General features: G+C 42.1%; 1 protein-coding gene across 1 annotated transcript; it reads left to right on the forward strand.

Annotated features, from left to right (window-relative positions):
* Positions 1 to 3,410: 3,410 nt before the first annotated feature.
* On the forward strand, positions 3,411 to 15,984 carry gpr63 (G protein-coupled receptor 63). The gene is made up of 2 exons (XM_078274748.1): positions 3,411 to 3,907; positions 9,672 to 15,984. The coding sequence occupies exon 2, from the start codon at positions 9,787 to 9,789 to the stop codon at positions 10,987 to 10,989; it is 1,203 nt and encodes a 400-aa protein (XP_078130874.1). The 5' UTR covers positions 3,411 to 3,907; positions 9,672 to 9,786; the 3' UTR covers positions 10,990 to 15,984.
* Positions 15,985 to 16,504: the final 520 nt, after the last annotated feature.

A 16,504-nucleotide genomic window follows, 5' to 3' on the forward strand; every position in this document is an offset into this window, starting at 1 on the left:
TGGAGGCAGGATGTTCTTAGCCTAGCTTAGCATAAAGATGGGTCGGGGAAAATAAATTCTTCCAGCACATAACTTCCTCTTAAACTACAAATGATTTTTACATTTCTCTTTGTAAGCAGATCAAACAAAGCTCCCATGTTAATCAGTGAGCTTTATGGTGTGTGTCCATTGTCAGCTTCCCATTCATCTCTATGGGAGCAGCTGTGCAATGCATTCTGGTAGCGTCGTGGGGACTTTGGAGAAGCGGGGGGCGAGTCGCCCGTCCCCTTAATATGCATAAAGTTGAATCTAACCAACTTTATGCCAATGAGGCTCGCCGCCTCTGAAAATGTGATGAAAATCTCTTAAACTGACCTTTGTTGATCTGAAACGAAGACAGATTCAGCAACTCCACGGCCTAGTTCTCACTTAAAATGTTTTCAGAAACGTGTCGGTGAACTATTTTCGTAAAATACGGGATTGTATTTCGAACGAGCCGCCATTATGGTCGGTTTTGAAATCCCGAAGCAGAGAGACCCACGTGACGCGTTTGTTTCAGTGAAGAGAAACTGGTGGCGAGCCCACTAGCGTGCAATTCTGGTCGTGCGATCCCGTCCGTGAAAACAAAGCGTATGTGGACACCCACCGTTAGCGGTGTTAAGTGTGTTTATTCACTTTGGACAGAACCAGACTAGCTGTTTCCCCCTGCTTCCAGTCTTCATGCTAAGCTAGGCTAACCATGTCCTAAACCCAGCGCTGGACAGTCGTACTCACAGCTCACTCTCTCAAAGAAAGCAAATCAGCACCATTGACATATATAAAATGGACCAACAGGTCCCGTGTCTCTGGACAGAGACCAGTGAAGGCTATTAGAAGCTCTTTTCCGGTGATGGCTGAGCGTTACTGAGCTCAAAGACAGAGATGTGATGAAGTCTTCTGGTAGCTGTGCCAAGAGAAATCTCAATCATTCCCAATCTAGCAGAGACGGAGAGCGTAGGTATATGTAAGGAGATAACATAGACACAGGCTCATTATTGATCACTAAAATGATAGTTAACATTAGTCATTACACTTAAACAGCTAATGGAAGTCCAAACTGCCTGAGAGCTTCTCCTGTACTATACGGTAACTCCTCTACTATGAGACAGGAAGTCTCGTGGTTATGACCCAATCGTTAGCCTATTGTTATAAAAACGTCTGCTACGGAGCCATAACGTGAGCTACAAGGTAATGGAGCCTTTTATACATTAACAACGGACAAATAGAGTCTTTAAACGCTTCAGATGTAAAGGTATTCTCTGTCAAAGTGACGTCAGAATGAATGGGAGTCAATGGGATGCTAACGGGATGCTAACGGGAGCTGATGGCTTGGTAGCATCAGAATGGTGCCATAGGAGCTACGCGTTCAGAGGAGAAGCTGACCCCCTTAATCAGCACGGGCTACTTCCTAAACTGTTGAACTATTGCCTAACAATGTAGAACAGTGTTTCTCAAATGGGGGTCCGTGTCCCCCTAGGGGTACTTTGGAGGACTCCAGGGGGTATGTAACATATTCTGCAAAATGTTTTTCAGTTCCAAGGCTGTAGTTACTAAATAACGCTAAACGGTGTAAAGTGTGACTGTGTTTTACTGTAGAGGATTCAACACCGGGATGTAACAATCTGCAGCTGCTGTTGTCGGAAAAACACAGACGGTGCGTTCAATGACACTCGTAATTTACAGCGTCGTGGTGCATTCAAAGTTATTGTTAAATGTCCTTTTCCCATCTGGTGGTTCTTTTTGTCGTTCAACAGTTATTTACTAGTGAAATAAGTTATTGTTATAGTTATTACATTATTATTAAATCATTTCATTTTGACCATATGGCCTTAGCAATAAACAAATTCTTTAATGTCGCCAACTGTTGTTTAGTACCTTTCTTTTTTTTTAACTATTAAAAAGTATCGGTTCAGGCACTGTTAATTATGTATGCGATTAATTAATCACAGAGTATGTAATTAATTAGATTACATTTTCTAATCGATTGACAGCCCTAATACAAATACAATTTTCCTCTTCTCCACTTACCTGTGAAATAAGCACGTGACCCGTTTCAACTCCACCCCTCAAAGAATTGGAATCAGAATTGTTCTATCAAAACGATGCCCAACCCTACTTCCAAGGCACATAATAATATTTTATAATAGCACTCTTCAGAGGAAAGGTTTTGTGTCCATCCGTCTTTTACAGGCTAACACAGCCGTTGGGTTCCAATGGCACATGGCCAGTATATCATTTGGACGGGCTTTTGGATAAAGAAATAAAATGAAGTCGTAGCTAACAAAGACTGATAGCTTTTCCACTAAGTGGTAGGCAAACAGTGGGCCATACCCGGCCTGCCAGCAAACATACTCAGCTGAAATGTTCACTTTCATAGTTTACGTCAAACCATGTACAGGGTTGTGCTCAGGTCATGTTTCTGCACTCTAACCAGTAACAATTGTGTTGTGTTGAAATCATTTTAAAATAATGTTCATAGCTCAACCACACAGTAAACAACATTGTGATAGCACTGAGCTTACTTTTGTAGTCCGGTCCATTTGTCGTCTTTCCCACCACACACCCGCACGTGCCCAAAAAAAGGCTTTCCTCCAACCAAGCCACGCCCATTTGGACAGGTTGTCGTTTCTATTGGACGAGGCTGGAAATGGGGCGTAACCCGTGAACAGTCTGCTTCTGCCCATGCAACTGGCTGCTGCTGGTGTCAGTTATCACTGAATACAAAGCTGCGTCAAACTCACTGAGGGGGGGGGCGACTGCTGCCCGACGCTTTGCTGTTCTGCCTTCAAAATAAGAGTAAAGCAAACTTAAAAAAAAAAAAAAAAAAAAAAGCTTCTCTGGAAAATTTAATTAATATAAACATGCTGAGGGGAATCTTGGCACTTAGTACAAAATGAAGCTGCAGCTAGGCTATATTAAAAAAAAGAATATGGTGGTATATGTGACTCAAAAACGATGTAGCTGGAAGTCATTTCAACTGAATCACTTGCTGATATACATCTTGTTTTTTACTGCATTATAACCTGAGTTAATGTACTTTAACTTTAACAGATATGACAAAACATTGTGGTCTACTAGTCTTCACTTGTATTGCACAGAAGTATTCTACATTCTTGCTACACTGACCTTTTCATGCTGATTATGCAACTGTCTGATGGGCTATTGTACTTTAACTTAACTTAATAAATATAAATATATTTGCCTAAAACAGTCACATTTTAATATAAATAGTCTTAATATCAGAATGAGCTGGCAAAAGTCCAACATTTGTAACTGTAGAATTAAAAATGCACTTATGTAGCTCATAGACTGAATAGACGGGGTCGTCTGACTCAACTCCTTATTTTGAAAGTCCAGACAGGAAGTGCTGTTTGTTTAGGCTCGTTGCCTTGCCGGACTAGGCGATAGTTGGGAGTGTAGTTTGTAACAGTGTACTGATAATTTGGGCTACATAGGCTGATACACTCGGTGATGGTGGATGAGGGGCCGCCTACATCTCACATCTGTATGAAGGAAAAGGATGAAAAGAAGCTTAATATTTACTCGCTTTAGAAACAAACGTGGATAATCAGCGCTGCCTCTCTCATACTCCCCTGGAAACAAAGCGAGACTAACCAAATGCGGATTTGACTTTAACTACGACTTCAGTTGTGTGTGTAACGTTATAGTGGCATCGCCGGGCGGCTGTCGCACCGTTAAAACTACACAGCTCCAGGGCCTAATGTTACATATTGAAAAGGCCTGCTCGTTTGGTAGAACAACTGTTTGAGGTCTTGACTACAACGAGGAGGAGACAGCAGGTTTTTTTGGCGAGGAGATGTACCATATGGAGGACTGAGCTCGAGCACTTCGCCCGCTCCTGAGCGACCGACATGGGAGAACGAAGCAGGTAATATCCGTTTGAACCCAACCAGGGTCTGTCGACGACACGATAAAAAAAAATTGTTTCTCAAATATGGTGGTTAAATACCGAAAATGAAGACGCAAAATGTACGTTAGGCTCTCTGTTGCAAACAGCCGCTGCTCTCGGGAGGTAAAACTCTCCGCGGACTCTCCACCAATCTCTTGTTTGTCGTCTCAACCATTTTGGTGGCAACAACGACGCAGTCGAGGCTGTAACGTTCCAAACACCTCCTCGGTTTCTGAAGAAGCTCCTACCAGCCAGGCTGTCAGAGTCAACATCTGCTGGGGCTGGCCTCAATTGATTTTATTGGTTGTCGATGAAGTGGAAGCGCGGTGGGAATAAGGTGTAATTTGTATTTGCTTTGGATTTTCCCGACATTTGAGTCAATTACCCAGACAGCTGAGCTCTGTCTCTCCCAGATTTAGCACCGCCACCAGTTGTTGAAAGGCTCGGATGTAATTTGCCTTATGAATATAGTTTAAATCCGATCTCTTCTCTCCTCCAGGGACACCAGCATTGTGCGTCTACACCTATAAGAATTAGTTATAGTCACAACACTGCACTGATGTATAGGCTATATTCTACGGCATGCCCATTATAACAACACACACCAAACTTAATACTAAAAGTGAACACAACTGGGCTTGTTATTCAAGCAAAGACATCCTTTTAATCTTTCCACTGTACGGATCCTATGAGCATCTGAGTACCTAATTGTGAAATTGTATCACTGCTGAATAATAGATGTTGAATTTTAAATGCCACTGAAATATGATTTAAATGTTGAAATCTTTCTAAATGGATATGGTTTGGGCTTTAAAAGTCTAACATTTCAAAATCAAAATGTTAGGCTTTAAAAAGTCTAATTCTCCTACGTCCATGCAACGCCTCTAATGTTTAGTTTTGATTCCGTGGTGTTGTATTTCTTTCTTTGCTAGTCCAAATATAATGTCCCTGTATTATAACTACAAATGAGACCAACATGTAACTTCTATTGCAGCCAATCAGCTTTGGTGTTATTGGCGCGAGTCTCTTTCAGGTTTACCACAGACATTATTCTTCAGCTATGGGGAATGAAAAAAATTGAAACCTGCAGAAACTGTGGTCTATATACTCCGACTTCTCTCAATCCATATCTTAAAATGTGTTAAGGTTAATCTTCAGTGTATTAATTTCAATTTTACAAATGTATTTCTTTCCACAGATACTATATTATAGAGTCTGCTGTAACTATTCATCTCCATCTGCTCTTATGTTGGCAAATATGCAGCAATCATTTCCCCCACAGTAAGATCATCATTGTTGACCAATGCCACCTGAAACCAATAAGGTACACTCTGACAGGTTGTTATTGCCATAAACTATCAAATCTTCCCATCATGGATAGAGTTAGGGTTAACCCTAACAATAGGCAGGTTTCCAGTACACATTGTCTCCTTGTTGTCACATTGTCTCCTTGTGGTTATTAGGTTACGAGATGTGGCTGAAAAGCACTCAGCTTATTCTCTCTGCAAACCTCCGCTGCATAATTGCGTTGCCACATACGGTATTTGAACAATTCCCCCCCCCCCCAGTCTGTTAGAATGCCAAGTACCCAATCATCCAATTTCTTTTTATCTGCAGGTTTACTTGATTGCTTGGAAGCTGAAGTGGCTATTTTAACATTTTAGGTCACTCCAACCCCTAAAGGAAAGGAAAGAGATGTAGTATTACCTTCCACGAAGAGTTTGACTGCTGCACAGTATGGTCAGCGCTGTAATTAGGATTGGGCATCAAGAACCGGTTCTAAGTTGGAATCGTTTCGAAAATTACGCTTCCAATGGTTTTGAATCAGATCATCGGTTCCAAATTTAATATGCGTAAGTTTTGGTTTCTGTAGCGGCCGCCGTACTTCCAGGCGCTTGTTGTGTTGCAGCCATGGAGCTCAGTAAGAGGTTCTCTAAAGTCTGGCTTTATTTTACATTGAAAAAGCCCGGTAAAACTGGGAATCACCATTGAATCAAAATGTTCCTCTTATCTGTGAAATAAGCATGTGACCCGTTTCAACTCCACCCCTCAAAGAATCAGAATCAAGCATCGATAAGAACCAGAATCAAAAGGAACAATCAGAATTGTTCCAATCCAAATGATGCCCTGAGCCATGTATATGGATGTGAGGTGAATGGAGCAGGAAGTAGGCCGACATTAAACCAGTATGTGATGGAGCAGTGGGTAACTGCAGCAGATAAATGGCTTGTCATCGTCGTATGAAGAAAGCAAAGGTTCCCCCCCCTCCCAGCTGCCAGCCGGTTTATCTCCTTACTACAGCCTTTCTCTCTGCGCTGGCTTTGTGACACGAGATAAGGCTATCTGTTGAATGGATACATATCAAAGCAGAATCCAACCTGTGTTTCAACACCACATAAAGGGCTGACGTGCACTCTTCTCATAATAATTGCCTATCATTGTATATGCTTGATTTTTAAACCCACACAGGACTACAAATTATGGAAGAGAACTTCACGTATGTGCAAATGAAAATGGACTTTTCTGCAGCATGTTTTATTATTTGGCATTTGATGCTTGGCCATTGTAAATGCTGCCAGGCAGCCTGAAATAACAGTGTCCAGTGTTTATACAAGTGATAAGGCTTTTTATTGTCCCCAGTTGGACGCTGGCCGCTGGTTACTGGCAGCGGTTAGGAAACGCACTTTAACGTTTCAGGCAAACACAAGAGATGTTTTATTTCTTTTTCGTTTATAATATACCTCAACACTCCTCGTTGGGAAATAACCTTTCCTCTGAGATGAAATGAGAAGATTAATAGCACTGAGAGTCTGTCTGTTAAGTTCCACTATGGAAATAAATCGTAATTACGATTATTTTGGTCAACATTAAAATCACGATTATTTAACGTGATTACACGGTGACTTTTGCAAAGATGTTTATCTATTTAACTTAAACTGTGAAACCGTTAAACAAATCAACAGTGAAAACCGCTCAAACTGTGACATTTCCACTTATGCTTTTGCTGTTTTTAACTTTTTTATTTTCATTCACAATAGGGCTGGGCAATATTTCATTATTATATCGATATCGTGATATGAGACTAGATATCGTCTTACATTTTGAAGAATTGTAATATCGTTACATGGTAAGATTAGTCTTTTCCTGGTTTTAAAGGCTGCGTTACAGTAAAGTGATGTCATCGTCTGAACTTACCAGACTGTTCTGTAGCTGTTCTATTATTTGCCTTTACCCACTTAGTCATTATATCCACATTATGATGGTTATTTATCTAAAATCTAAATGTGGAAGCTATTTTGTGAAAGCACCAATTGTCAACACTACAATATCGTTGCAATATCGACATCGAGGTGTTTGGTCAAAAATATCGTGATATTTGATTTTGTCCATATCGCCCAGCCCTAATTCCCAATATTAATCTGTTTTTATGATCATTAGGATTAATTCATGTCGTTTCATTGCACAGCCCTTGTGTTAAGTACTGAGCTGTTGTCAGGACAGGGTTAGCCTAGCTTAGCATAAAGACTGGAAGGGGAAAAAAAAGAAACGGCTAGCCTGGTTCTGTCCACAGTTCAAACACCTCTAAAGATCAATAAATACCGTGTTGTATCTTGTTTGTTTAATTCATATACAAACAGAAATGTAAAAGTGACCATTTGTATTTTCAGAGGCAGTTGTCCAAAGTAACCATTTTGTTTTGATGAACAGCAGTGTATTCATCTTCTGGTGGTTTTCCAGATACAGTCGGTGAGCACAGGTTTTAGCTCTGGCGTCTGTACAGGCTTGATGGTACAAACCTCTTAACCCCTAAATCCCCCCCGGTGTGTCTGCGTGGCGCTCTGGCCGGCCACGGCCATTGGAGCGATCGTGATTTCACCAGACGTGACGCAGCGTGTTTCAGAAGCAGAACGGTCTGCACTAGGTCCATTTTAGACAGAGCTGCACAGGCAGGACAGGAAGTAGAACGGCAAGAGCATCCGGTCAATTTTCAAAATAAACATCCTGTGCAGACCCTCGATCGTACTTTATATCACACCACTTCACTATGAATGAATTAAATGTTTATTTCGAACAACATACAAAAAACTAAACTAAATCAGAACTTAAAATACAAGTATCAAAAGTATTTCACTATAAAAAAGGAAGAATAAGCAAAACAAACAAATACTCTAGTCCGAAAGGGAGTAGGATGAAGCAAGATGCTTTTCTTGTCCTACCCTTTTTGAAATGTCCATACCTTTTACATCTTTAATTACAAAATGATTATTTTTATCATTATTATATTGGATGATTTGAACCTGGGACCCCCCCTAAACATTCTTTATTTGAACAACTGAAACAGCCATACATCTTTGATCCATGTTGTTCATAACTGCACGTAATGGAAGAAACCATTCAACTGCGAAGACTTGGCCTACTTACCTTAATGGTAGAAGCACAAATATCCAGGAGAAAGAACCCAATCTGCAAGTTGGGCAGCCAGAAAACTACGCTTCTGAAATGGTCCCCCTGTGGTATGAGGGAAAGAAAACCCAGGCACGGCCAGAACACGGTGCATCGAATCCCAGCCTAAGAAGCGCCAAGATACAGTTCCTGTCCACACCCCCCTCGTAAAATGACAAATTGTGGTTCTTCTAGATTAAACAACTGAGTTGCAAAGCTCTACTTAACACACAGACATGGGATTGGTTCTAGATCTTTTCATCTATCTTATCCACTTTCAAAGTGAATATGTGTGTTTCCCAAAATGTTGAACTATTACTTTGACTTTATTTACTTCAAATGTGTATCACATTCAGATTAATGTCAAATTCTGAATTAATTTGCCTGACGGTCATCAAACTCTCTCAGCTTACCCTACACACATTTTCTTATGTACTCAGTTGTAGTAAAGACTACAAAAACCAAGGGAAGACTTCAGTGTGCCAAGTTCCACAGTTCATTTTAGCTTTAGTCGTCATGACACTGTAATTGAGTTTGTCGTGCTTTGATACAAGTTGAACTAATTGTGATCAGCGTCTGTGAAAAGGACAGGAAGTAGTCAGCATATACATCAGTTGGAAATGGCTGTAAAGCTAATTCAAACACTTTGAAGTAGAGATGGTCCGATACCATTTTTTGCTTCCCGATACCGATTCTGATACCTGAACTTGCTTATCGGCCGATACCGAGTACTGATCCGATACCAGTGTGTTATGTTTTATTATGTTTTAACAGCTGTATACTACTATCCCTGTATGGATGTGATATGATTTCTATCTTTGTTGTTGGTCTGGCTCAGGTTAAACTCTTTGTGAAACATGAACACCCAGAACTTTCTGTTATTCTCCAGTTTGACAGTCAGTTATAACGGAAAAAGAACATAAATAAACTACTTTAACGTAGATTTTCTTTAGGGCTTTATTACGTGGTATCGGATCGGTGCATAAACTCCAGTACTTCCTGATACCAGCGTTTTAGGCAGTATCAGTGGCGATACTGGTATTGGTATCAGAACATCTCTACTTTGAAGCTATATTTAGCATCTAAACACTGCTTTCAGTGTCAAAAACTAATAATTAGTCATATTCAGCAGGTTTGAGAGAGATGGCCGTGTGAATTAATGGGGGAGATGCAGGCATATAACTCTGACTGGATTACAGACTCACTGTCATTACAACTCCAAGGGAATTTTAATTAAAATGATGCTAGCGTGCCATGTGTTTTTTGTTTCCTTGGCATTGACTACATTTTTGTGTCGTAGGGTCTCACAGCCATGAAGACGCCGCCATGTTGCCTTGAGCTGGGAATACCTGCACCTATGGCATCATGGTCAGCGTGAGCTCAGCAGCAACGATGCCGGTTCACCCTGGGGAAGAATGGTTCACTCCACTACTGTTCCCCTTCCAGAGGCAGGGGACACCAACGCCAGTCTCTGCCGCCTCGTTACGGGGTTGCTGAACCTTTCCGAGAGGCCGCCGATGGAGAACGTCTCCATGGGCTCCCGGTCGCCCCCGACGGCGGAGGCCCCGGCGAGCCTGCGAGGCGTCGGCCTACCGCTGCAGGTCTTCTTCTGCTTCGCCATGGTGGCCATCCTGCTTCTGGCCCTGTTGGGAAACATGGTGGTGTGCTTGATGGTGTACCAGAGATCGGCCATGCGCTCGGCCATCAACATCCTCTTGGCGAGCCTGGCGTTTGCGGACATGATGCTGGCCATCCTGAACATGCCCTTCGCCCTGGTCACCGTCATGACCACCCAGTGGATTTTCGGAGACGTTTTCTGTCGAGTTTCGGCCATGCTCTTTTGGTTCTTTGTGATGGAGGGCGTGGCCATACTGCTTATAATAAGCATAGACCGTTTTCTTATTATTGTCCAGAAGCAAGATAAGCTGAGCCCACAGAGAGCTAAGGTGCTCATAGTGGTCACATGGGGACTCTCTTTGGTTTTCTGTTTCCCGCTGGCTGTTGGCTCCCCTCCCCTACAGATCCCTCCCAGGGCCCCTCAGTGTGTGTTTGGCTACAGCGTTGAGCCTGGTTACCACACTTACGTATTGATCCTACTGCTAGTCTTCTTCTTCCTACCTTTCATGGTCATGCTGTACACGTTTATGGGGATCCTGAACACCATCCGCCACAATGCCATCCGCATCCACAGCCACACAGACAGCATTTGTCTGAGCCAGGCCAGCAAACTGGGCCTGCTGAGCCTCCAGAGGCCCTTCCAAATGAACATCGACATGAGCTTCAAGACCCGTGCCTTCACCACCATCCTCATCCTCTTCTCCGTGTTTACAGTGTGCTGGGCGCCTTTCACTGCCTACAGTCTGGTAGCTACCTTCAGTGACGGCTTCTACCACAAAGACAGCTTTTTCCAAATCAGCACATGGGTCCTGTGGTTGTGCTACCTCAAGTCAGCCCTCAACCCTCTCATTTACTACTGGCGGATCAAGAAGTTCCGCGATGCCTGCCTCGACCTGATGCCCAAGTACTTCAAGTTTCTTCCTCAGCTGCCGGGTAACACGAAGAGGCGCATCCAGCCAAGCGCCGTGTACGTGTGCGGGGAGCATCGCTCGGTGGTCTGAAGGAACAATCCACCCTCAACACTTCAACACTGTCAAAACGCATCTTTACATAATGTACCATGCAGTTCCGGGCCCATTTTGTTGTTTGGTGGTATACTTCTCTCGGCGTGTGTTCAGAACCAGAAAACCAGCACTGCGTTACAGAATAGGCAAGGGGCTGCTGCTGCTCCAGGTACCAGTGAGAAAATGGAACGCATCGGGGAGTTTAAAGGCTCATCAGATACTGAAACACATGTGCACCATGGTTTATAATATTATTCGATTTGTATACCTCTGTATTGTTTGAATTCTTTTTTCTTTTTTTAAGATTATTTTTTGGGCTTTTCCGCCTTTTAATGGACAGGTGAGAAAGGGGGGGGGGGCATGCAGGAAATCGTCACAGGTCGGAGTCAAACCCTGGACCTCTGCGTCGAGGCATAAACCTCTAAACATATGTGCGCCTGCTCTACTCACTGAGCCAACCCGGCCACGTTTAATTTTTTTGCCATGCTACCCGAGCTTCAGTGCTGAAATAGTACATTCTTGACCCCTTACTTTAGGAACATAAACATTATTTTCTACAAAATCCTTTTTAATTTTTTTTTTTTACAAAAGAAGCCAAACTTGCCAAGTGTTAAATCTAAACAGCTACACAAGAACTTTGCCTAAATAAAATACAGCTTAAAATTGGAAAGATGTTAACGTAAATGGGGATACTATATGTCTGTGATAAAATAATCTAAACTCAAGTTTCACTTAGTAGACACGCTTACTAGACATTCAATGTCAGCTTTGTGTACTTGATGAAAAGGAAAATCCTGCACTCTGCTCTCGCTTATAGCATCACCATTTATTAACGAGATCCAATGTTTTGGTGGTTTAATAAATAGTAAATGCTATAAGCAAGAGCCGAGTGCAGGATTTTCCGTTTTTCCAAGTTTGTGATATTTTCAAACCTGCGCAGGAAAATTGTTGGATGTGTGAAATGTTTCTTCCAAAAGCTTTTGGTACTTGACAGAAAGGTACTTCCAGATACAGTGTGCTAAAAGGCAGATAATTCATCATCATATTCTGTCCTGACAGCTGTGAGGGGAATGGTAGAGTTAGACTGCATGGATTTGACCAAATACAGTACATGGATGTCGACATTGCGGCGATACTGTAGGGTTGACTATTGGTGCTTTCACAAAATATTAACGCAATGAGATTTTGATAAATAATCACCAATAATGTGGATACAATGACTACGTGGGTAAAGACAAATAACAGCTAGAACAGTCTGGTAAGTTCATAATATTCATCACTTTACTATAATGCAGCCTTTAAAACCAGGAAAAGACAACACGATATTACGATATCCAAAATCTAAGACGATATCTAGCCTCATACATCAATATATTCTGACTTTTTCCTGGCTTAGAAAGGGCTTTTTGGGATACACATATGAAGGGGGGGGGGGGGGGTCTTCCCCCAGGACATTTTGAGTGTCAGAGACTTAATTTCCTGCATTCTGATACATTTTCAGGCACAACCTTATGGTGAAAACCTCTTAATTTATGTCAAGGAAAAAACAAAATTCAAAATAAATAAAATATGAACAGCATAATAAGTTACTTTTTTACCAAGAAGGAACGTTTTTGCCACAAATTTCTTTTTGCGCTTGCTAAAACCTCTTTGGGGCTATGCCAAAACGTTCCCTATGCAGTAAGAACCCTGATGTTGCTCAGCCCTAGTGTGCGCGTTGATTGGCCAGTTCACTACACTGCCAGATGGCATTGCAAGAGTTGAGTCAGGGTCAGTCTTTAGTTTTTTGAAGCGGACGGCCTTGCGTTTCCTTGCTGGTGCTCTGTGCAGTGACACCCCTGCAGTGTTTTAACGCAGTGCTGATGGCGTTCTGACCTACTGTTTCGTTCTGACGTTCAACAACAATCAGGGTGTGTGTGTGAAGATTCTCAATCGGCCATGGCATGTCAGATTGGTCAAGGCAGCTGGACTCGCCATGTGGAAGACGTGTTTTTTTTGCATCTAACCAAAGAGGCTTCATCGCTGCTGAAACCTCCAGCTTTAATTTCTCTCATTGTGGCCAAGTTTAAAAGGCATTTGCTTCCCATATTGAAAAGGGGGAAACATGGTGGCTGTACTGAAAGTAGTTTCAGTGCCGTGCATAGTTTACAATGGGAGCAGGTCATTTAGAAAGACTCCACCAACAGCAGATGGGAGTTGATATTTTTGAGACTTGAATCCTGATGCAACATATTTGCTTGTCTTGTACACTGGAAGTCCAGTTGCCCTAAAGTCTGTGCAGATTCTTTGATTCAGTTTATTGTATTTCACGAACTACCAACTGAGGCAGCTGGCTGTTTTGTCTCTGTCACAAAGTAATTGTAGATTAACAACCATATATCTCCTTTGAGTCCAGTTCAGACCAAAGATTCGCAACGAGAGTAAACCGTTTCAGAACGTCGCAGAGAAAAGTTTCAGCGGTCTGAACCGGCCCGTCTCAGCCCGACTCAAACCAGTTGATGGTGTCGCTGCGACTCAGCTGGTGGAGTCTCCAGAGGCTGGTTTTAGAACATAAGAGACGTCTCCTGTTTCTACAGCCAATAGAGAAGTCAGCTGGTCGAGTCTCCAGAGGCTGGTTTTAGAACGTAAGAGACGTCTCCTGTTTCAACAGCCAATAGAGAAGTCAGCTGGTGGAGTCTCCAGAGGCTGATTTTAGAACATAAGAGACGTCTCCTGTTTCAACAGCCAATAGAGAAGTCATCTAGTAAAGCCAGCTACAATAAAATGATAATCCATTTTATTTCTGTTACAAGCTGTTAACAGAGGCTCAACGTGCGCCAACAAGCACGTACGGTGGAGCGAGCTAGAGAGAGAGGGGGAGCACCTAGGACAAATCAGGGAATTGCAGAATAAAAACGTGTTTTCGCCGATTCATCCCTAGGGTTGGGTATTGTTTGGATTTTTACGATTCCGATGCCGAACTGATACTTTTAAAACGATCCCGATTCCTAAACCGATTCTTGAAAAACTGAAATGACATCAAAGATGTAATATGTTTACTAGCGATCACGTGCAGTGAATGGTTAATATGCTTTTACGTCCGTGTTGGTGAGCCCAGAGGGAAAATACGGCATTTTAAAAGTAAAGTTTAAAAAAAAGTCTACATTAACAGTAGTTAGCTAACGGTAGACTACAGAGAAAGTATGATATTTTTACGTCCGTTTCGGAGCGACCGAGGGAAAATATTTCAGTCAACACATGATGAGGAACCAAAATTTGCGTTCTAATCCGGTCCGATTCCTACCGGTTGCGTAGGAACCAGTTCCGTAGTGGAACGGGGTTTCGGTACCCATCCCTAGTCATCACTAGGGATGTAACTGTAGCAAGCATCTCACTATCACTAACGTTATCCACATTCTCATTTAGACGCAACAAATTATATATTTAGCTACAAAAAGTTAGGTAAGTACAACGAGTCGTTGCTCTGGAGACGGTGGTCTGGTCTGGTCACGTTGGTGTGAGCTGGCAGGGTTCAGAACGCTGCGGACCCACGTGATGCAAGGAGCTGCACGTTTTAACTCGTTGTGCATCTTTGGTCTGAACTGGGGAGGTTATCAAGAATACAAAACTACCTGATGCCACCTTTTGATACTTGACAGTTTTTAGTTTTTGGTTCTACCAACTGATTTCGGTGTCAAATGTATTTAAATTTGATACCCAGCTCTACTCGGTAGACCAGAATGCAGTGCAGCAGCGAGACATGTCCAGCTCGGAATACAACCGTTGATGAACTTCCTGTGTCGAACTCCGACTAAATACATTTCCCTCGAAACCTAGTTAAGAATGCAGTTTAGTTGTATGGGAACATGATTTTTATTGACAGGAGGGCTGGCTATCGCTGTAGCTATAGCTATGGCTCTTTCTCCACCTGCTCAACCCAAAATAGTGACTGACAGGGTAATAAAGGAAACATTTGAAGTGAAGTAGTCGACTGAAGGAAACTATAAAAGCAAACAAAGGCTTTTACAACTCCTGGAATGCACTGAATGGCACATACTGTGTGAGAGTATAAACGGGTGAGTTTTTTTCCTTTCATATTGTTGTGTTTGTTGAAGACAGGCGCTGCTGCGTTTGACTTACCATACGTCTGTCCTTGGGGAAAGGACGGTGTGTTTTAGCGGTGTAGGATTTGTTTTAATGAGGCATGTAAATTAATAGCTTAAATGGAATTTGAATAGGGTCAGAAAGTGGCCCGACACATCTGTACGCGTGTATTTCTATTTAAATGTTTTGGATGTGCCTATTGATTAGTCCATTTGCCAGTCAGAATGCTGCTATATCTGGTGAAAATGTGCAATTTCAGTGTACTGTACTGTTGAATGTAATAAAGAAATAGGAATTTCTTACCTTGGTAAACGGTCTTAAGTGGGTTTTTCTGTTAGTGTTTCTGTTGTGGATCACTCTGTCATCCCTTGTCGAGGTCAGTGGTAAGGCTGGTGGGCCCACGTGTACCGGGAGACTATACAAGGCCTGATGGGTAGGCTGCCATTCCACTAGCATCTGTCACTCAGTGCAAACTCTCTCAGGGGTTCTCTCCTTCATTTTTTTTTGTATGACACATTTCCCTGTGGTTTGCTATCCATATTCTCAGATACATTAATATCTACAACAGCTATTGGAATTTAGTTAAACAATTAAGATTTGACTTAGCAAGAAGACCGTTCAACTTCAAGTCCAAAGAAAAAGACACAAAAAAACTAAACAAACTGAAGAAGGGCAAATTTACGCTACGCAGCTGAGGGCTGCCAGTCACTGACGTCGTACTCTCACTGTTTGTTTTGGAAAGGAACTCTGGGAGATGAGGTCCCAAGAGGCGCCAAAGTTGCCGCTAGAAACAACCTAACTTAATATGACGCATAACCACTTAAATACCTGCACACACCTAAAACTATTTGCAGTTATATACCACTGGACGTCAGTGAGAAAGTGTTTAAAAACACACACACACACACACACACACACACACACACACACACACACACACACACACATTTAGCAAACAGAGGCTTTCAGGTATTTAATTCACTAAATTAGTCAAACACAGACATTGCCATTTTGAAAATCTATGTTTTACTAATAACTTTAACGATTATTAATTCAGGTGTCCCAGTGAGCCAGCATGCGCAGTGTGAGGACCCTGAAACTGAAGCAGCTAAATGGAATTCAGCCATCATTCATTTGATTATTTAAAAAGGAGACATTGTGACATGACATTAAACATCAGTGACATTGAACAGCTCATTGTGTTAAAGAGACAAAGCTTCTTTTGAAGCTTGCTAGAATGTTCAGTTCTAATAGTAAGTTTGGCTACAGTGCTCTCAGAGCCGTGTTACTCTGTGTAGGGATCCATTCCATCATGTTGTCCGACATATAATAATAATAATAATGTTCTGTTGTATGCACCATCTGACACTGACTGTCATACATTGTGGAGTTTGTTCTGTATGTCTGAATGATACAGTAAATGGTGCTA

The sequence above is a fragment of the Sander vitreus genome, chromosome 18 (assembly GCF_031162955.1).
Source record: "Sander vitreus isolate 19-12246 chromosome 18, sanVit1, whole genome shotgun sequence".
NCBI classification, from domain to species: Eukaryota; Metazoa; Chordata; class Actinopteri; order Perciformes; family Percidae; genus Sander; species Sander vitreus.